The sequence below is a fragment of the Anoplolepis gracilipes genome, chromosome 1 (assembly GCF_047496725.1).
Source record: "Anoplolepis gracilipes chromosome 1, ASM4749672v1, whole genome shotgun sequence".
Classification (NCBI taxonomy): domain Eukaryota; kingdom Metazoa; phylum Arthropoda; class Insecta; order Hymenoptera; family Formicidae; genus Anoplolepis; species Anoplolepis gracilipes.
In genome coordinates, this window is record NC_132970.1 from 8,503,901 (window position 1) to 8,527,977 (window position 24,077).

General features: G+C 30.0%; 1 protein-coding gene across 3 annotated transcripts in view; it reads left to right on the forward strand.

The window, feature by feature from the left end:
• Positions 1-24,077, forward strand: part of Sona (sol narae metalloprotease) — a 60,362-nt gene that overhangs the window by 16,767 nt on the left and 19,518 nt on the right. For all 3 annotated transcript variants that reach the window (XM_072887297.1, XM_072887303.1, XM_072887312.1), the window contains exons 3-4: positions 18,002-18,102; positions 23,222-23,282. In XM_072887297.1, coding sequence (XP_072743398.1) covers positions 18,040-18,102; positions 23,222-23,282 — 124 coding nt within the window. In that variant the 5' untranslated portion in view covers positions 18,002-18,039. The remainder of the gene's footprint in view (positions 1-18,001; positions 18,103-23,221; positions 23,283-24,077) is intronic.

Below are 24,077 nucleotides of genomic sequence, written 5' to 3' on the forward strand. Positions count from 1 at the left end.
AAATTGATCCAATTAATTTGACGAACACACATCGAGATTAATTAAGCATTCGTGAATCTGAGTATTTCAGTTGTAACAGAGGGAAAATTACACCAACTAAATTTAATGTAAGTCATTTTTATTTGTCTTGCACTTTCGTAATCAATCAATAGGCATGTATCATTGTTTAGTTTATATAATTATATTTTGACTCATTGTTAGATTATTAGTATTAATAAGATTATGATTTTGTCTTTCACATAAAGTAATTTAAAAGATTTTTCTCTCATTTTACAAGAAACTTTGTGAATCTTATTCATTTCATTAAATTACACAAGAGTTTTAAAAAAATGATAATTCCGTATTAATGTTAAAATATGAAAATTGCTTTTAATGACAAATATATATATAATATGTAAAAAGTTCATTTTAATTTTTTATCTATTTCATTAAAGGAAACTACATTCTTTTTGCAACGCTCGTGATTATTACCTATAGTAAGTAAACTGTATTTCGTAAAAAAAAAAGCGCGCGCGATAAAACCGAACAGCGTGACGTAAATCAATCCCGCGTGTATAAACGTGAACTGATTGGCCGCATATCTGTCCTCATTGTCGAGGTCTTTAACGTTGCACAAACGACGATTGCATTGCTCGCAAACTGAAAACTTTGCGGGTTTCCGAGAGTGTCCTTGCATAGATAGGTCCCGCATGAGTGACTTTTGCATCGTTGCATCTTACATAACGTACGGCGAGGTGATTGCGGGTGTGCAGCCCCTGCGTTCCCGTGCTCGTGTGTGGAGGTGACGATGCTGTCCCCCCATTGACATCCTTTACGCAATCGCAAATTTCTCTGAAGCCACCCGATTACCGTACACGAAAGGTCACTTACCTCTTGCACAAAGTAGTTAGACTCGTTCGACTCACACAAAACACACACACACACACACACACACAACATATCAAGTCGTCCGAGAAGCGACTAGACGTATATTACATTGACAGCAAGGTATTTGCGGAAATTAATCAGACAAAGTTGTCGAGATAATTAATACGATGAGGTGCCGATATACACGATAGGACGTTGCCGATACGGACATGTTATTGCATATACCGTAAATTAATTTACGCATTACTAAATGAAAAATGTAGCAAATAACAGTCGAGACGCGATAATAAGAGCGCAAATTTTTATATATTAATAAAATATTTAATTATATATTAATATTTAATATATATATATATATATATATATATATATATATATATATGTTAATATTTAATATTTTTAATATATTAATAAAATATTTAACTTTATTCAAAAATATATATTAAATATGTGTGTACTTAATGCATATTTTTGAATGAAAGTATTAATAAAAAATTTGCGCTCTTTAATTACCGGTGTTATTTGCAGCTATTATTTTATCACTTAATTCACGAAATAATATCTCTCATTATCTTCCACTATTTTACATTTAAGTTATGCGTCAAAACTCCATATACATATGTGCTTGTCATGTGTTACGAAGTACAATAGCGTTTGCAAATAACATCACAAAGAGTAGCATAATCTCTAATTCTAGATGTAAGTACATAAGATAAGGATAAGGATTGAAAATGCAGAATGTACTTTGAATCGTGGGATATTATGCGTTAACACGACGATATTATGCGTATTAATGGACTCCGATAAAATATACACATAAAATGCACGCGACTCGACGAGTTTATTTTATGCAGTTTACAAAAAGATACATTTTTATTGCTCCATCAACGGCTCACGATTACAAAAGTCAATCTCAGAGACAGACATCTCAATATTAATGGCATGACTCGACGAATTGACTAATTAAAGCGAATGTATAAAAAGTCGAAGTATACTTAAATAATTTCTTATCGTCGCGGGACGATGAGACAAGTTTTTTTTTCTTTCTTTCTCTCTTTTTTTTATCTCCTTCCTAATAATTCAATTCGAAACACGTTTGTGGCGGAGGATATGAGGCAAGCTCCCCTAAGCGAATCTAATTAGAATATTATTGACTGATTCGTAGAACACTGTTCGAGGGAAATTGCCGTCGATCGGCGACTTATATCCCATTTTGCGGTTAAGAGCAATCTGCAGGAAGAAGAAAAAAAAGTCGATTGCTTTATTGTGCCGAGAGTGCACAAACGGGTAGAACCAGTTCACGCGCGTGAGCAAAAAAATACACTTTCCACAAATACTATATCATTCCTCGGGTCCTCGTCTCATCCGTCTCTCGAAAATTAATTGCCATGCGCAGTGGGTGATGTTCAGATCACGTGTTTCGCGAAATATAACCATAGAAGCACGTATATATAAGTAATAGAGACCTGACAAATCTTAATAGTGTCTTCATGTCTGTCAATCCAACTCGGATAGGTCTCTCCTGAAGTCCGACACTGTATCGTATAAGTATCGTCGATTACGTGAGTCTCTTTATCTCATCAGTCTTATTACATATTCTGATTATTCTATCATATCCAAGATTCATTGAAATCTCAATTTACAAATATTGAATGACTTTTAACAAATTGTTTCTTGTTGACAGAGATTTTGACAAATCTAAAATCGATTATTTCTTAACACAAAAAGGCATCAAGGCCTATTATTATTTATTGCAAACTTTCAGTTCTCAAAACATTTAACATCTTTGTAATTGATTTTCGAATTTAAATCTGTTAAGGTTGTTTAAGATTTAAACAAAGAATAAAATTTTTTACAATATCTATTTGCATATATTTAATTAATGCTAAATAAATAAGTTTTAATTGCTTGTAACTTGAAGCTTTTATTAATCTCCTTACATGTTTACGCGTCGGAGAAAAAAATCAATCTCGACTAGTCAAATAATTCATACATAAAAACTTGTGTCGGGTAGGTCTAGGACATTCTGTAAATCAATAACACTGTTGATAATCTAAAAATCTATTGACCACGTTCTGATCGTCTGAAAGAACATATGTTAGGGCTTGATAAACCTACTAAATTAAATCTGCAGCAAACAGATATAAAAAATCGTGATTTACACATACAACTTCTCTCGCGCAAGAATGGCCCAAGTTTTAATCTGTATTCAAGGCGATCAACTTGGTTAGCGTTTTTTTATAATGTAGACTCATTAAATTTAGAGAAGAACAGAAATATAGAAAAAAATAAAGAGTGTCACTTGCTTCGACATTGTCGTCGCCAAATACGATTGTTAAACAAATTGAATTAGTCGCACGAATAACGTTGTGAAAATCTGTGAATAAAGTAACGATAACGGGATAAGATTATATTGAACTAAAATACATACAAAATATTTTTTAAAAGGCAACTAAAACTACATTTTGTAATATTTAATATAATAGAATAAAAAGAATCAAATAAAATAAAAATAAAATATAAAATAAAATATATAATACATAATAAAATAAAATAAAATATATAAAATGCAAAATAAATATATATATATATATAACATAACATAAAGTATATATAAAATAAAAATAAATGAATGGAAAACTTAATTTCCGCAATCGCGATAAGCATGAAGATTTTTATCTCTTGCAAAATTTGGCCTTGTGACGTACGTTGCGTAAATGATTCAACGCAAGATTCTGATAATAATAATTCTGTAATATCATACATGTCGATCTATCTCAGAAGAACGGTATATCTGACATAGACGGACGCGAAAAATCGAATTACAGAGGTCAAAATGTTTCATTGCAAGAACTAATGCGAACGGACTTGTACTATTTTACTTCAAACTGCACGCGAACTTGTTTGCGAATCTAGGAAGTGACAATGCTATTTAACTGCTAAGTTAACTGTACACTTCTTATCAACAGTATGTAACATCATTAGTAGAAGAAAAGTAGTAGAATTTGAGAAGAGTTTACAAATATATATATATAATTACAAGATTTATTTACAATTATATTATATATATATATATATGCTACGCAAAAAAATTAAAGAGCCACTTTTTCCATACAAAAACGGCCAATTTTCAAATAGTTATAACTACCTTAAAAATAATCAGAATAAGATTAATGAAAAAGCGTTTCAAAGGTTGAAGTTTATAGTTTTAGAATCTGTAAATGAATTTCCATTCTTTCTATTTGTTACAAAATTACATTGTAAGAAAGCGACGTCCGTCGATTGAACAAATTTTTCAAAAGTTTGTCCAAGAATATCGAATTAAAATAAATCCTAGCACGATTTCATTAATTAGATGTTACAATAATCATTAATTTAAGTATAAAAAGATAAAAGTACAATTTTTACTTGATTCTAAGTTACAATTACGCTTTAAAATGAATAATGATTGAAAAATTGATAAGAGCACTTTAAAGTGCTAACTTTTCTCTTTAAATTGCTTTTTTGATGATTATTGTACGATCATTTTTTCATTAGTTGTAAGCGTTTCAAGTCAATAGCCCGATTTTGTTTTAATAATAAATATTTCGGCAAAAGAAAATAGAACATTCATTAAAAAAAGAAATTAAAGCTAAAACGCTGCTATTTAATGCCTAGTTAATGAAATCGTGCTAAGATTTTTAACATGCAATTAATGAAATTTAAATGAATATAACACACAATTAATGAAACTGTGCTAAAATTGTTTTTTTAATTTGGTATTTTTGGATAAACTTGAAAAATTTGTTCAATCACTTCCTTACAATGTAATTTTGTAACAAATAGAAAGAATTGAAATTCATTTAAAGATTCTAAAACTATAAACTTTAAGCTTTAAAACGCTTTTTTTATTAATCTTATTCCGATTATTTTGAAGTTATAACTACTTGAAAATTGTTCTGTTTTATATGAAAGAAAGTGGCTCTTTAATTTTTTGTGTAGTATATATATATATATGTATTTGTGTAGTGTATATATATATATATATATATGTACAAAATTGTCTTTTTTATATGGAAGAAAATGGCCCTTTAATTTTTTTGCGTAGTGTGTGTGTGTGTGTGTGTATGCATATATATATATATATGCATACACACACACACACTACGCAAAAAAATTAAAGGGCTATTTTCTTCCATATAAAAAAGACAATTTTGTACACATATATATATATATATATATATATATATATATATATATATATAATTACAAGATTCTAAAAATTAAATTATGTATAAATCTTTATTTCGTCAAAACAAATCAAGTTTATGTTGTGTGTGATCATAAATTTATTAAAATTAAATAAATCTGTCTTATTCATTTCGTTCACACATTTATATTCTTTACAGAATTGAATTAATACAAAATATATTTTCTAAAACATTTATATTTTTATAGAAATTACATTTTATAGAAGAAAGTAATATTTATTAAGACTATAGTCAGCGTACAGTAATTATAACAAAATCATGAGCGTTAAATATGTGGACAAACATTTTAAAACGCGATTAAATTTCTCTATTATGCAGCATATTATGTTTTATTTGTTAAAGTCATAAATATGGTATTTCTTATATAAACGCACAATCATTTATTTCATTAGAGAGAAAGCTTTGTCGCGACTCACGAAATCTGCATTAACTTATCTGACTTATGTAACGATAACATGTGCATGTACGTATGTACATATTTATTCAATTTATTATTGTCTTTTTTCCAATTTTTCTAATTCATAATTTTCACTACTGTGAAATTCTTATAAAAGAAAATAGTGAATGCGATGTTTAATTCCTCACATCTTGGATATAAAAATAAGTTATACTGCGCCTATGAAATATAGGCTATTTCGATAGCCGATATCCTAACAGGAGCGAAATTCTTGCGAAATGGTACTTTTCCGTGAAACGCAAACAACCGGTCTGTGAAATATGTGATAGGAAAAAAAAAAAAACACACACACAGAAGGACACGAAATTATAATCACATGTTTTTGCGAATCCTCAGACAGTTCGGTGCCCGTTGCAGACTGCGCACGATCTCTTTTTTTTTTTCTTGCAACCGCCGACATTAACCTGGAATAATGTCCCGTCTCTCGTTGACTAACTAATGAGGGCTAAACTTTTGTCGCACGATCCATAATGTGGAGACGACACTAAATACAAGTGAATGCATTAACGCGGCTTCTTTCGGGTTGTCTAGTGACAACCGCGTCTCCGGTATCGCTCTTTTTTACGTGTATCTTTTTTTAAATTTCTTAGAATCCCAAGTCCGGTCGATGGAGCGTCAGCATATGGCGTCAATCAGCAGTAAAACTGGCAAAATTGGTGTTTAGTCACCGCATTTCCATTTGGAATACGCCTTTCTTTTTCCCACCTCGAGAGGCATACATATATACCTACATTAAAAACCGGTTTTAATGAGATTTGCAAATTTTCGGTGGTCATGATATTCATTGACTCGCAAATCTTTCAATGGAACTTGAGATAACGAATTATCCTGTCGAAATGATAAGTAGATGCCACTGATCCTCATTCGAGGTGTGGATAACAGAGTTTAGCTTGCCATTCATTACGATCACGATACAAATTGAAATCATGTATCATAGAAACACATGGTACGTTTTTTCTCGTTTAAGATTTAAATAATTTTTTCCTTATTAACACAAACGCGCACATGTAAGAAAAATAATGAAAAGAGAATTAGATTATTAACAATAATTATTGTAGGAAAATTTTTACATTTTTTTGTACATGCGTTTGGGAAATTAAAAATATTCAAAATTTTTTTATCGCTATACGCGATTAAATTAATATGAGTGTAAAATTATTTTTCTATAAACATCTTAAAAATATCACGCGATGGCGTAATACATTCTTTCCGGATGTATGTAATGGAGATACATTCACACACGTGTACGATATCGATGATTATTTATAAGCAGTTATTAACGGCACGCACATAGCTTAGATGTGCGCAGTTAGAAAAAGAATTTAGATTTTTATAGAAAAAAGGACGTTTCAATATCTCGATCGTGGTCTCGAGCGAGTTTAAAAAAAAACATCACGAATCGTTATCATCGTTGATACCGGTTTTGTGGTGACACAGATAGAGGATGAAGAGCCGCCGCCGTTTAATCATGGTATAAAAATAATGTACGTCATTATGCACGCACGACTTCCGATTTTAGATAAGGAATTCATTAATCGCCTATCCTCTGTTTCTTTTAATGCTGCCGAATACGGAATAATCTTTCAACACGGACGGTTCGTGACTCGAAAAATATTAAATGCCGACGAGCATTGTTAAAATATCGCGCAAGATGAATTTTTACGACTGAGTTTTTACTCAAGCTTGACTTTACTAGTACTGGCAGATTCATTGTTATTACGCCCATTAAAGTCTTTCTCGCTTCGCGAATACGTTTATGTTAGCACCGATGTCGCCAATCGCTCATTAAAGTTTCTAGCAATTTTAACGCATGTAGTGGAAATATGTTGAACGTATTGATAAGCAAGATGGAAGATTATACTGGAAATGTTGATATTTCTAAATCAATTTTATTAAAAAAATATAATTTATTAAAACAAATTTTTTAATTAAAAAAAACGTTTTTATTTTCATTTTAAAGAGAGAAAAGAATTAAACAGATTAAATATTTGTTTGACAAGTATTGGCTCTAACTTTCTTTATTGATATTACAAGTTTATTTATCTTTATTATGATGTGTTAAAATGTTCGTAAAGTACAGACGACAAAGTAATCATTCTACTGCAAATGAAAACAATTTCAACATCCGTGTTTCTCAATAATCGATCAGTAATAAAGGTAAATTGCACATATTTATGCAGCGGAATTTGAATGCAATTTGACATGTGAGAGAAAACGCAAGGTGACTAAAAATCGGAAAGTCTCTCAGAGACTTCACGCAGGTGAAAGGAAACTTCTTTTGCCGGAAGCTCGTACTAACTATTATCTTCGTTTGAAACGCATTTCCCATATACATATATATATTCGAGGGAGGCCGTTGATCAACGACAGGACCTCGATGATTATGTGTTCGAGGGAACGGCGCGCATTCGTGATTCTCATAAAGCCGATTTCCGGGCTCCTTCAGCGCCGGTCGTGGCTGTCAACCGTCAGCCAGGTCGGACCTGAAAAATGCATCAAGGCAGAGTGGTTCCCATATATATATATATATATTGGCCACGTCGCCAAGTTGCGGAATGCGTGCGAAATGCGGGAAAGAACGCGAGTTTTCAGTCCGCAAATGTGTCCCTGAGAGATAAAGGACAGAAGATACGGCCTGATGAAACGACAAAGATAAAAAGAGAGAGATAGCTTGAGATAATTATCTGCTTTTAAGAGAGAGAAAAAGAACGCCATTACAAAAAATATTTAGCTTGATGTAGGGAAAAATTCAATAATAATTTAATAAAAATATATTCAATCAGTCAGGTAGCTTTAACTAACAATAAGTAAACAAATATTTATCTGTTTGATTTAATATTGCAAGAGATATAACAAATTTGAAAAAATCAACAGAAAAATTAATCAAAATTATTAGAAGAGGGGGGGGGAGAGAGAGAGAGAGAGAGAGAGAGAGAGAGAGAGAGAGAGAGAGAGAGAGAGAGAGAGAGAGAGAGAGAGAGAGAGAGAGAGAGAGAGAGAGAGAGAGAGAGAGAAATGACAGAGAGACGTAGCGAAATGAAGAGCGAGATTCAATTCAAAATGCGCTTATATTATAGTCACGAGTCACGAACCACAACAGACTATCTCTAACGACACACAATCTTGTCACGATACACGCCTCGTTTAAACGTTTATTTTATATAAACCGGAAGCGTTCCCAGAAGCGAAACCAGACGGGTAACTCGACTCGAGGTAAAATACGCACAGTTAAACATCGAATACCAGGTGTCAACGCAACACAAAGACTTGTCATAATCTTGATATGTTTCTATGTTACACACAGGCTTGCACACACATACACATAATTTTCAGGCTTAAGATATATAATAGGTCTCTAAACAAAATTGAAATATTTTATGCAAGAAAATAAAATTTATATTTTGTATGTTATATATACATATGTATGGCACGAAGGGGCAATAATTAAAGTAAAATAAATAAATAAATATATATATATATATAATAAAATAAATAAATTATAATTTCTGAGAATTACAAGATATATTTCTTTCTATATATTAATATTAATTTATGTAGATGTAATGATGAAAGAAAAGTCAATATTTCTTCTTTTCTCTCTCTCTCTCTCTCTTCTTCAATATTATTTTCTAATATCCCATAATATTTTCTAATATATTCTAAGGCTCTTTTCTATTATATAAAGATACCTAAATATTATTGTCGTTGGCAAATGTCAGTTGAAGTTTCCATCCGTCAATTGTACAATATAATGTGATAGTCACACGCCACGGGCGTAATTGCATTTCTGCTCGATCACAAGAGATGCTCTCACAAAGAAATTATTTTTATTGATAAACCGGAAACGTGATGAGACCAGACAGATCCGTATAAATTAATGTTCCGCGGAGACGCACGGAAATCGATGCCTCACGGCTGTGAGCGTTCTCGAGAACGGCTATGTATTCCAAATGCCACTTATGGTACTGTCCTTTCGTTTAGACCATAAGAGAAAGTCCGCTGGACTTTTGCGTTAATACCATGAGTGAACCATATTGCGCGATGCATGTTGTCAGTCTCTTGCGAACTACAACACATTGCATATTTAATCCTTAAATGGAAACATATTGCCAAAGATATTTAATTAAACAAATACACGAGATTGTATATAAGTTAGTCAATATAATACATAATATATAATGTGTTATAATATATAATATAATATATTATTATAATATATAATATAAAATGTTGAAATATATATACTAACAATTTTTCATATTTTCTTATTACGTAATATATTATAATATATTGCACGTATTATATAATATATAATATAATGTATTTAAACATACAATATAAAATGTGTGAAATATATAATAAAAATTTTTCATATTTTCTTATAAAATAAAATAAATAAAAAATAATAATATGCATTTCTAAGATATTTTTGTCATCGGTATTACAATAAGTTAAAAGAAAGAGATATGAAAATACCGATTTTAATTAATAATTGCAATTCAATATTTATTTAGTTCAATATTTATCGATTAATACGTGTAAGTCATCGTTTCGTAGGCACTCTTACTTATCAGTATCTTATTCGAGAGTATCGATTTTTCATATCGTTGATTAAATCCGACCTCGGCATGACTACCCTTTCTTACAGAGTCATTCCTCCAGCCGCGCAGATAAAATCGCTACGAAATAACGCTATGAAAGCAGAATTAATCGTTTCGACATAAAAAAATAGAGAAATAGCTGTTATAAAATAGCCTTGAAACGCGATACATGTGTCTCGCGAATTGGAATTGTTATTCGAGGCTCGTCATCCGGCATCAGCGTGTATTAAGAACCTCACTTTAATTCTCCAACGTGGCATTGGCGCGTTCTCGAAATATCTTCTTACTTTGCATAATACAATCTTGCTTCGCTTCTTCAGTCTTCAGTCTTCTTTTTTTTTTCGTCGTCGATGCATTGATTCACAAACACGACGAACATGCATAGACAACATTCGCTATTTCGGCTGCTTTCTTGATAATGCGTAATTTGTGTAGTCGCGAGTAGAAAGCAAAGAGAGAATCTGATTGATCCAATCGCATTTTTATAAAGAAACAGTAATGCATTCGGTAATGCATCATAAAGATCTTGTGATCGAATGACTGTATACCTACGCGATTACAGCGAAATCGAAAGAGAGATTTTGCATCGAAGTATCATCTTAAAACGAAGGATGAGCATTCGTTTATTATTTATAACTATATATTACTGAACGGAAAATAGTTTCTCTACACGGTTTAATGAAATTGGAATCGATAATTTTCCAGTTATAAGCGATTAAAAATGAAAGATGTTTTGTGAAAGATACTTGAAATAAATGAATATGAAATTTTAATCCTTTTTCTTGAATGATTTGCGTCGAAGTATCGTAGCACATTAATAAAATGAAGGATGAGCATTCGCTTACTATCTACTATTACGGAAAATAATTTTTTTACACAGTTTAATCAAAATATCAATAACTTTCCAGTTATAAACGATTAAAAATGAAAAATGTTCCGCGAAAAATATTTAAAATAAAGAAATTTGAATCCTTCCTCCCTCCCTCCCTCGCTGTTCAATTTCAATTTTAAGTATCATTTATTTTAACGATGTAACGATGTCGTAATAATAGAATTTATCAGCAAATTATATAGTTAAAATTCTAAAGTTTCAGCAATATCATAGTAATTAGAAGCACGATCGCTGTCGTGATTTCTCACGACACTCGATCTATCCCGACCGGCATTTTCGCTTTCCGGAAGTAAGTACTTTGCATTACTTCCTGTTATCCGTAAGCACGCGGACTGAAGGAAAGTCATTGAACGCAGGATGTAGTGAGCTACTGTCGATTAGCTCACTACATTGTATCCGTTTATTTTGCCAATAGAAAACGAGCACGTTCACATTGTAATAAAATTAGCTATTCTTTCTTCTCTCTGGTTATAAAATGCCTCTGATATAAAGTAAATATCATAAATCTATGTTAGGTCACATTGTTTGAAATGTATCGAATAATTTTAATATAAGCAATAAAAGTGAAACTCGTTTAGGAGACTTGACGTCTATGAAACTAGAAGCTTCTAGGAAACTAAAATTTGATAGATTGCTTCTGCATACGAGAAAATAATCTCCAACAAAAAATTGTATATTATTAAGAGTGAATAAATTGTTCTATGAGAATTATAAAATATGATTACTTAAGACGGCAAGAAATAAAATACCTTCATTTAATAAAATTGTGTAATTATATATATATATATTATATATATAAACATTTTAGAATTTTAAAAGATTATTATTTATATATATATATATATATATATATATATATATATATATATACACTATGCAAAAAAAAAAAAAATAAAGAGTTACTTTCTATCATATAAAAAAAGGCTACTTTTCAAGTAGTTATAACTTCTTTAAAAACAATTGGAACAAGATCAATAAAAAAGCATTTCAACACTGAAAAAATTGTATTCTCTATTTTAGAAGAATTCCTTCTAAAGCTTTCCTCCAATAAAATATTCTAAAAAATTTAGAATATTCCCCTCTAATAATCTTTTATTAAGAATAGTATATGAAATAAAGAAAATATTCTTAAATTGTATCATACAAACCCTATTTGCGCTCACACCACTAGAGGGCATAACGGTATATTTTTCCTGTAGATAGAAAAACCTCTCGCAAGATAGAAGAACCCCAACCCAAGAGAGCTCAGTATCGGGGCTCTTAGCCCTGAAAATGCAAACTGCAACGTTTGCGAAACGTCATTGCGTGCATTACGCTGTTTAATCACGCGGCATCCATCCGGAAGTCCCCAGTTTAAACAATTCTAATAGCCACGACGAAAGCCTCAAACTAGAAGTGTATATATTCTTACATATTAAGAATATCTAATACTTTTCTATTTTTTAGAGGATTTCTGTCTTTAATTAAGAAAATCCTCTTGGCGCTTATTTTAGAGGAAGATATTCTAAAAATAAGTGATATATTCTTAAAATGAGAATATGATTTTTTCGGTGAAAGCTCGAAGGTTATAGTTTCAGAATTATTCAATGAATTTCAATTCTTTCTATTCGTTACAAAATTACATTGTAAGAAAGCGACGTCCATTGATTGAACAAATTTTTCAAAAGTTTATCCAAGAATACCGAATTAAATCCTAGCACGATTTCATTTGTTAACTTTTATTGATTTAAATAAGAAAAGATAAAAGTGTAATTTTTACTTGAGTTTTATATAACAATTACTATATTTTGAAAAATAAATAATGATTGAAAAAACGAGCATTTTTAAGCGCTAACTTTTCCCTTTAAATTGCTTTTTTTAATGATTATTATTGTACGATCGTTTTTTTCACTAGTTGTAAGCGTTCAAAGTCAATAGCTCGATTTTGCTTTAATAATCAATATCTTGGCGAAAAAAAATCATAGAACATTTGTTAAGAAAAGAAATTAAAGCTAAAACTCTGCTGTTTAATACCCAATTAATAAAATCGTGCTAGGATGTTTTTTTAATTCGGTATTCTTGGACAAACTTTTGAAAAATTTGTTTAATCGATGGACGTCGTTTTCTTACAGTGTAATTTTGTAACGAATAGAAAGAATTGAAATTCATTTAAAGATTCTAAAACTAGAAACTTCAAGCTTTGAAACGCTTTTTTATTGGTTTTATTCCAATTATTTTTAAAGAAGTTGCAACTACTTGAAAATTGGCCTTTTTTACATGGAAGAAAGTGGTTCTTTAATTTTTTTGTGTAGTATATATAAAATAATCTTTTAAAATTCTAAAATTTTTTTTATATAATATAATGTCAGTATTCATACATTTATATAAGTTTGCTTTTTAGAATTTTATTTATATACATGTATATCCGGTTTAAATTTAGTAATAGCCGTAATTTTGTGAACATAGAATAGTTTAATTCTTGATATGGTGCCAATAACTCACAATCTACCTGTCGCAATTCGCGGTTTTTGCTCTACATAAGTACAGGTCCCCCCCCTATTGCACATACAGGATATGATATTGTAATGTATAAGTTATATACATTTGGAGGTTGCGTTACGAGGTAACGTTTTCTTTTTTAACATTACGTGGCATGGAAAGCGGATAGATAAGAATTTCATACGGATATCGATGACCGTCGATCTCGGGAACCACTTTCCATTGCTTAATCCGCTGTTCACAATCTATTTTATATATACATATATAGATATATATATATATATATATATATATATATATATATATATATATATATATATATTCTAATCCGAAAAGAAAGCGAGATCGAGTATGGTACATACGCAACAATATATGTAAAACCTACTTGACTTTATCCTCTTCTCGATTTCCTCGTCGAGATGGTGGATAAAATCACACTACTTGCCTCTTCTACAAGGAAGAATTATTTTTCGCAATCGGGATGCCCTCTTCTCGCTTTCCTTTTCTCTTCTCGGCTGCATGTAATACGATGAAACCAGTTGCCCTTTACCTGACTTCGTCTTCAGTTCTCCGAGTGTAACGTTGACATTTATAACCCACAATTACTCTCCGTGTTAATTAACGCCACGTAGAATGATGACCGCAGCAATACATTCGCTTTTGCTTATTTATGAAACATACGATAAATAGCAAATTAGGCATTATCAGGGATCCAGACAATGACCGAAATTTATTCGTTGTGGTCAGGCGAAAGTGACAGTCCTTTGCAATTTTTATTTTAATGCATTTGGGATAATTTAATATCTGTCATCACTTTCTCATAGTGATTACGGGATCGTCTTTTCGTGAAGTACTCACTTTGTCTTATCTACAAACCGCAGAATCTAATTTCACGAAACCGAGTAATGATCGAGTTAACTAAATTAGATGTTTATTTGTCCAGATATAAACTGTTTTTTATTTACATAATTTAGGATAGTTTGCTCTTTCTCTCTTAAAGTTGTTCTCGGATCAACTTCTGCGCAAAGTAGGTATATTTATTAGCTCGACTAAACCAAGTAGTAATAAGATAAATAAAATGTCACTGATAATGCAAGCAATTACGCAAACTCGTTTTTGCAAAGCCAGGTAAAAACTAATATATTATATACGATTTCTACCTTTATAATTTCGATTACTCATTGTTTTCAAATTATTAGTCATTCTCTTTCATTTTTTTCTGACTACTATCTCGTATATTGTTGGAATTGTCTCTTTTATGAAATTTAACACATTTTGTGATACATTTTATTTTACACGAAATTTTAAAATCTGATATGATTAAGCCAAGTGCCAATGAATCAAATTAAATGTCAACGTGCTGAGAATGCGAACAATGGTCTAAATTTACATTCTATTGTTCGGCAGGTTTCTAGGTGAAAGCATTTCTTTTTCTGTAGACTAATTATTGTTCTAGACTTTTAGATCTTTACGATATGACAATGTATTTTTCTAATAGATCTATAAATTATAGAAATATAATTATTAAAGTTTTATTTAATTTATATTTTTAAGGAGCTGCGACTGTATTATAAAATTAAAATATACATACATCAAAGGTTTTACGATTTTCTTGTTGCTTCCATTTATTTATAAAGTCCAAGAATACCGAATTAAAAAAAAATCCTAGCACGATTTCATTTGAATGTTAAAGAGAATTTTAGCTTTAATTTCCTTTTTTAACAAATCTTCATTGTAAAAAGCTGACAGAAACTGATATAAAATTTTTTTAAGCAAAAATAATTTTCTTTTACAGGAAAATAATATTAAGGGCTAAAAAATAAATTATTTATCAATATAAACATATATTTTTTAGAGTTAATGATGTTTGTCTTCTTCTAGATATCGCAAATTGATCATTAGTAAGAATAATGATAGATATGCACACGGTATACTTAAATGCAATAATGATTACTTAATGACAACAAACAACTTTCAATTAAAAACATTCTTTACGTAGCAACACAATGGATTCCTTTCTATAGTCACGTTGTCTATGGCATTCTACAGCATGCGAATCTCGATTCTCGAAGTATCTAGAGTAATCTATAAATTACTTATATGCTGCACACGGAGGTCGAATATATTACTTGGAAAGTTTTTTCTTATTAAAACAATAAGACACACTTTTTTTTGCTTTTACTCTCATAGATTTCTCCGTCCACGAGTTATTCTCTTTGATTTGCGGCCTTAATTCTTCCTTACAATTGAATTTTAGAAAGGATATGCGTTGTAGAAAGTAAACTGCTCAGGACGAAGAAGAAACTATTTTAATTAGATGTCTTTTTTTAGAAAAATTATACTATTAAATTACTATAAAGACACAAAATATTTCTTTAGAAGGACATAAATTAATATCTTTGACATTACATAATCTTCCGTAAATTTTATTACAATAAGTGTTTATATAAATTGAAATATTTTTCATAGATAATATGTTTTAATTTTAATGTATTTTATATCTTGATACATAATTTATATAATTGTATTAAACACTAAATTAAATAGTAAACATTTTGATCGTTGATAAATGTTCATATATGTCACATTTAAATTACAAAAGATCAAAATATACATAACACATTTTATGATTTAAAATTAATTTGCATAATCAGCTGGCATATACATATTAGTTAGCTTTTGAACGATCTTATGTAGCGATTTATTTTTAATGATTGTAGTTTTTCTAATTTTACCTTTTGGCATACACATAATATGGTAATCATAATATTAACAATTTATAACATCGTTTTCATAAATATTGATCAAAGTTGACTGAAATTTATAATAGTTAATTCACGATTCTTTTTTAGCTTTATATAAAAAAAGGACAACAGAATCTTAATTAACTTTAATTGATATTTCATATATTTTTATAACATCAAAAAACTTATAATTATATATTAGTTATATGCTATTTTGCATTTCATGTTTGACTTTTCGAAATTAAATTTTCGACGGCTTGCATCTTGAAATTTTCCGCGACTTGCCATGGCTTAAAAAAAAATTTTTTTTCAAAATGTAACATTTTTTGAAAAGTTTAGAAAAGTTTAAAATCTATTTACAAGTTAATTTTCTTTTCCGTAAAAAGAAATTAATTTCTAAAAAATTTTTTTCTACAAGATACGAGTTTATTCATCGATATTGAAGCGTTTGGCGCGAATCCGTCGGTATTATAATTCGTCAGCGTTAATAATGAATGCAACTAGCTAAACTTTCCTTCCGGGATCGACGTCGTTGCACTTGCACGCCACTTCAACATCACATACATACTCTCTCATTTCTTCGTGCAGTTTTCAGTTTCACATGCACGCGTGAATTCATCGTGAAGGTTAGTTTCAATTCTTCAATTTCGCATTTCGCCGCAACCGGGTGTGGTGAAAATTATATAACTGCGAAATTTCCTCACATCGGGCTATACATGCCTCTTTCATTTGCTCGTATAATGAACACGATTCTTATTTTCGCAAATATATTATCATATGGAATATCTAATGAAGTGTCTCAATATCATCTTCAAGCATATTTTATATTAATTGTATACATCAATGGAAAAATTAGCCAATTATAACTTATATATTATGTATATATTAATTTTTAATTTAATTTTTTTAATTTTAATAAATTTTTAATAAATTTATAATTAATTTATAATTAAATTTTTAGTAATAAAAAGCGACCGTGAAATCAGTGGTTTTTTTCGCTCATTTTTTGGTCTCGCGGTTTTGAGTTTAATTTGTGTGCTAAATGCTACTTTATGATTAGACATCAATCGCAAATTGAGGTGACAATTGATTTCAAAGATATGGGGGATCAAATTAGGTCAAAGTTTATTGACGCGTCAGCTCATCCGTTTTGAAACACGAATTTTGTTAGTCTGATAATTCAAAATTTTATACCCGAGAGTTTTTCTAGCTGCCGACATTAAAGTTTGAAGTTAGATTTTCAAAATTTAAAATGGCTGATTCATTATGGTAAATTAAAAATTCTACAATGATTTTTATGACGTGAAAATCAGGAAGATTTTTTCATGGATACGAAATTCGTGACCCAAAGGGTTATAAAATTGATTTTCAAGCTCTAACAAATTTTTAAATTCCTTTAAATATACATTGTTTTAATGATAATAATCATTGTAAATATATTATTATATTATAAACTATTATTTTAATTATATTGATTTTATTTTTGCGGTCATTCTTTAATTTTAACAAATTTTTCTAAATATAAATGTCAACTCCAATAATTCGAAGAAAACGATAGAAAATGTAAAAACCTATATAGAATATGAATAAAGGTGAAAAAGCGAGACGTGACTTTAAGATATTCGCGTCTTCGCAGCGAGATATTTACTGTAAAGCGCTAATTATTTTTATTTGCGTTCTCATTTATGAGACAACGATATTTTTTGTTTCAGCGATGTGACGCAACCAGCCAGGAATATTTTTATACAAAATGGCTCGCGCCCTTGTCCTTCTCTGCATGGCCATCATTCTACCTCTCTTACGATGCCACAAGGTAAGATCGCAGTCAAGACACTCAAGGACAAACGTTGTTATTGCCTATATGCAATTACTTCTTTTAAGACAAAGAACGTGCGTGTGAGTGCGCGTGCACAGAGATAATTTTACGAATTAAAACGACTACGCGAAGTGCGATGACGACTCTAATTATTAATCGTCGCTAAAACAAGGAAAATTTACGATATGCAAAGCAGTATCTCTTCTGACTTACAGACATATCTTTATTTACATATTTAAATAAAACCTTATTTTCGTTTTGCCGCGTAAATTCTACACAACATAATTTTGAACGTCTCGTTCTCAAAGGACTCTTTATGATACGTTCCTTTACGCGAATATTAATTCACATATACTTTAACATTCGAATATTATTTAGCGCGTTACGGCACGCAAGGAATTAATTAACTTGAAGCTTGGTAATGTGGGTGAGGAAAATTAATGATGCATCATAACTTTGCAGATTGCTTGGTAGTAAACGCTTGGGTGCGCCGAGTATTTACGAGAAAATTACTTCGACGATCATCGACGTGCTTGTAAACTATTTGTCGTAACTCGCTCCGTTTTTTATATGAAATTTTTATTTTTAATTATCGAATCGAAAAAAATAAAAAATCACTTATATAAATTTATTTTTTTTTCTTCTTTTCTCGATAATTGATTCAGTATGTTATTAAAAATCATGTGTATATAAATATCATATAAATGGAAGATACAACTAGATATATTTAATTTTAATTTTAAAATCTAGACATATATTTGTTTTGACATTAATTTATTTTATTTTTGATGTATGAATTTTTTTCTTACAGAGATCGGCGATACAATAAATGCACACACAAACATTTATTTTTACGCTTGTAAAATGGCACTTGTTAACAAGAGATATAAACAGGATTACGCTATCAATGATTGCCTCATAATTAAGAAAGCGCGTGAAAAACGAAAGGCTTACGATTAATGGCACGTTACGATTCAGCACGCGTCGGTCGAGCGCGTCATCTTGTCGTAGATAATCATCACGAACGTGGTCAATGGCCGGTTCTCCTCTAACTTACGTAAGAACTTTGTGCGAAATTGCAATAAAATCATCGAACCGTCTGATACTCTTTAGCTGTATCATCTTGCTTTCAATTTTTTTTGAAAAATTTAAACGTTAATAATAATTGCGCGATTTTGATAATGATATTCTGACATACGTGAGATAACGATTAACAAGCAGAAAAGAAAACAATCGAGATAAATAGTCAGGTGAAAAAAATGTCGAAACTATTATAAAACTGATAAGTTTTAATTTTTTGTGAATTTAATACAAACTAAGAATTTAATTTAAATTTTTGTGAAAAAAATTATAACTCGAATATTTAAATAGTTGAAATTCATTAAAACGTTGTGAAAAACACTAATAACAAATAATAAATATAATAATTATAATATTTTTACTTGAATATCTGATATCGTATCTCATATCATTATTTCATATTGGCATCTATCAAGACGTTTTTTTATTAGATTGCAATTATTAAAGTATTGAAGTGCGACTTTTATTTATGAATCAAAAGTAATATGTACAATACAGATAATAATTTATAAAAAGGTCTTAATATACACTACACAAAAAAATTAAAGGGCCACTTTTTCCATAAAAACGGCCAATTTTCAAGTAGTTGCAACTTCCTTAAAAATAATCGGAATAAGATCAATAATAAAGCGTTTCAAAGCTTGAAGTTTCTAGTTTTAAAATCTTTAAATGAATTTTAATTCTTTCTATTTGTTACAAAATTACATTGTAAGAAAGCGACGTCCGTCGATTGAACAAATTTTTCAAAAGTTTGTCCAAGAATATCGAATTAAAAAAATCCTAGCACAATTTCATTAATTAGATGTTACAATAATCATTAATTTAAGTTTTTGAAATATACAGAAAAAAACTTAACACACCGGCCTACAAGTAACTGGAATGCTTTTTACTTGTAAATGTTGTAGAGTTTATGAAAATTTTCGTTAACTTTCATTAATTTAAGTATAAAAAGATAAAAGTGCAATTTTTACTTGATTTTTAATTACACTTTAAAAATAAATAATGACTGAAAAAACGATAAGAGCATTTTAAAATGCTAACTTTTTTCTTTAGATTGCTTTTTTAATTATTAATGTACAATCATTTTTTCATTAGTTGTAAACGTTTAAAGTCAATAGCTCGATTTTGCTTTAATAATATCTTGGCAAATGAAAATTATAGAACATTCATTAAAAAAAGAAATTAAAGCTAAAACGCTGCTTTTTAATGCCCAATTAATGAAATCGTGTTGATTTTTTTTTTAATTCGGTATTCTTAGACAAACTTTTGATAAATGTTGAATCAGCGGACGTCGCTTTTTTACAATGTAATTTTGTAACAAATGTAAATAATTGAAATTCATTTAATGATTCTAAAATTAGAAATTTCAAACTTTGAAACATTTTTTTATTGATTTTATTCCGATTATTTTTAAGGAAGTTGCAACTACTTGAAAATTAGCTTTTTTTATGTGGGAGAAAGTGGTCTTTTAATTTTTTTTGCATAGTGTTATATGCTAGCTCGTTGAAATACACTTGGCCAGGTAATAGAATATATTTAATTATCTGGATTCTATATTTTATATTGGGCACAAGTATTAATAAAAAAATCAATACGCCTTATGATTGGCATTCGTAAGTGAACGTTTGCTCAGCAAAGCGCGAAAGACGAGAAAAGATCCTGATACGTTAAATAACTATAACTAGACAAAAAGCTTTCTGTCAATGGTCGTCATGTTATTGCGATTAAGCAAAGTTGGTCATCGATTGCCCGCCGACTTATGTAAATCTCTTGTTGTTATTATATAGAAAATTATACAAATAATTACGTTCTTTAGAGACTCCCCAAAGTGAAACGTTATTTCCGGCAGCTGTTCCACATGATTTACATGATTTCGAGATGTGTTTGTTGGCCGGAAAAGACTGAAAGCGAAACCGGAGCACGTTCCTAGCTCCGAGAGAGTAATCCACTTTTCACTTTTCATGAAGTGGGACAATAACGGTGTTTTTATCGATTGACGATTATGCGCTCGTAGATGCGTGAAATATATTATACGATTAAAATGGGTGACTCGCAGTTACAGTTAATAAATATTATAAAATTAATTGTTAAGAAGTTATTGTTGTCATGAGAAATTTAAATATATGTTGCATTATAATAATACATTAATATTGTTTACATTTTATATTAATAGAATGAGATAAAGCAAACCCTAGTTAAATTCAAATAATTTTATATTTTAATATAAATATAACACTCTCTTTATTTCTCTTTATATTTTAATATAAATAATTAATGATTATTTAATTTACTATAATTTACAGTTACCCGGCCTGTACGATTTGACACGGAATCGCCGATGTCATATATGATTCAAGACAAATGCATGACAAAAACTAAATTATATCGAGTAAAGAGTTAATTAAGAAAAGTAATATTTCATGTAAAAGTTAAAAATTTCATGAATTTATATCGAGTAAAGAGTTAATTAAGAAAAGTAATATTTCATGTAAAAGTTAAAAATTTCATGAATTTCAAGAATTACAAAAGTTATACATTTTATGAAAATATGATATTTATTAATTGCAATTATAGTGGAAAGAACTTTATTTTTAGACACTCTCGAAGAAACAAATACACTTGATGATTTGCTAGGAAAACTATCGTTTGTACGAGCGCAAATCGATCAACTCTCGATCAGGCTTTAGTAAAGTAATGAGCGAAAGTGATCGACCTTAGAAGCCCCAGAGCCCCTTTGATCGATTCGCTGCAACTCGATTTCTACGATATCACGTGTAAGTAAATGCTGCTAAATGGTAGAAGAAGACCTTGAAATGCGATTGGAAAACAGAATATGCACGCAGAACCGTCGCTGTAAAACCAGATGAGTCGTAATTCTCAGAATACTTAAAAATCATCGCTTTGGTTTGTACAAAGCCTACCGACCAATTACAATGTTTGCAAAGTCGCAAACGTAATGTCTATATTAAATAAAATTTACATATTAATGCAAAGCTAATTATTTAATTATTGTTAAACTTTTATTAGTTTTTAATAATTATTATTAATAATTGATTATTATTTATGAAACTTTAATTATTGTTAAATAGGCATTACTTATCTATATTAAAATATAAAATTATTATTGTATTTAATCAGGCTTTGAGCTTTGGTTTATCTTATTCTCATATCAATATATAGTGTAATATTAATGTATCATTATAATACAATATATATTTAAAAATTTTGACAGTTTTAGTACTATAATTGTTAAATTTGTCATATTTAACAAATTACTCAGCTTAATAGCACGTATTGTGAAATGTAAAATTTCAAGTTGTGGATTAATTTACAAGTAATTCCACGCGCGCTAGTACTACCGTCTGTGATGTAACTTTTTACGACACAAAACGTGATGTCTTTTCACCGGCAGCGTTACTATTCCCGATTACATTTTACTGCATTTTGTTCTCGACTATTCCCACAGTATTGGCAAGACAACGCGATTGAAAAAGTATCGCTTTGATTAAAAAAAAAAAAAAAAAAAATGTATCGAGCAAAAAATTAAATTAAATTCACACTACTGTCGAGAAACACGCAAACGAAAAAAAAAGCGTCGAAATGGTATAATGACAAATAATGATGAAATTGCGAATCCCGGAAGTTGGATTCGCTTGCGAGATGTCTCGCGCAAACTCTTTCTCTAGTCGCGTTTCCTCATTCGAATAATTACAGTGTTTGAGTAAATTTCTTTGAATTTATGTATTTACTTCGCTTTATGCGCAAGAAAAAAAAGCCGCACCTAATTTTTTGTTGCACGTGGTGCGCGTATTGTACATTTTTACATTTTCATCTGTTATACATATATACGTTTATATTTGAGAAATTGACCCCATACTTTACAATTGATATCGATCTACAGCTTTATCGCTTGCCATATCAAACATCGCGGATTTATTCACGAATCGATTAGAACGTGCGATATTACGACGATCATGATCTCGATTACGTAAGAAATTGCAATACTCATGTTCACCTAAACTTATTTGTGTTTCAGATCCATGAGCACATGACAAGGGAAGAGATGCTATCAGTGTTTTACACGGGACACGAGTCCGGTAATAACAACAAAAAAAACAGAGTAACTCACGTGGCAAGCGCGGTTATCTTTTAACATCCCGTTCTTTCCGGAGATATAATAAAACAAAATGACTAAAACATCAGGTCATCAACTAATGCGATTCTAACACTAATGGGGGGGGGGGACGCGTCAAAAATAATTGAATAGTCTATTTTAATTTTCTATGAAAGATATCTTTCGAAATTAAGAGAAAATATATGCACAATTAATTTGCTCCTCGTGAAATCTGGAGCTTTTTTTCAATCAAAAAATATCGAAGGAAGGTCACATTTTTCACACAATTAAGTATATTAAATAAGTGAATTAAATTAATTTAAAATTTAATTAAAATAATTAATTAATTTAAAATTTTGTTGAAATAAAATCTACCGCGTTTAATCAGCTGAATCAATTTTTCCTAAGACTCTTTTCCTACATGAAAAATTTTTTTCACTCTTCCCTATACTTGATGGGCTAGATCCCAAAGAATCCAAATATATTAGAGACACAAAATATTTTTCAATATTCGATGACGGACCATTAAACTCAAATTCTCTGTCGTGAATCATTTTCGATGAATATTTATCGACTCCATTATTTGTATGAGAATATATAATTGGAGAATCATCATACACCGAAGACGTTAGAAAGGGTCTCCTGTCGTCAGCCTCTCGTGTTAAATGTGACCGTGGGTTTGTAATTAGCTACACCATGAAAAATCCATCGTGAAAAGAGTCATTAATTTTAAAATCACTCAATTGTAACTTGCGATACCAATAAAGTAGTGATATTA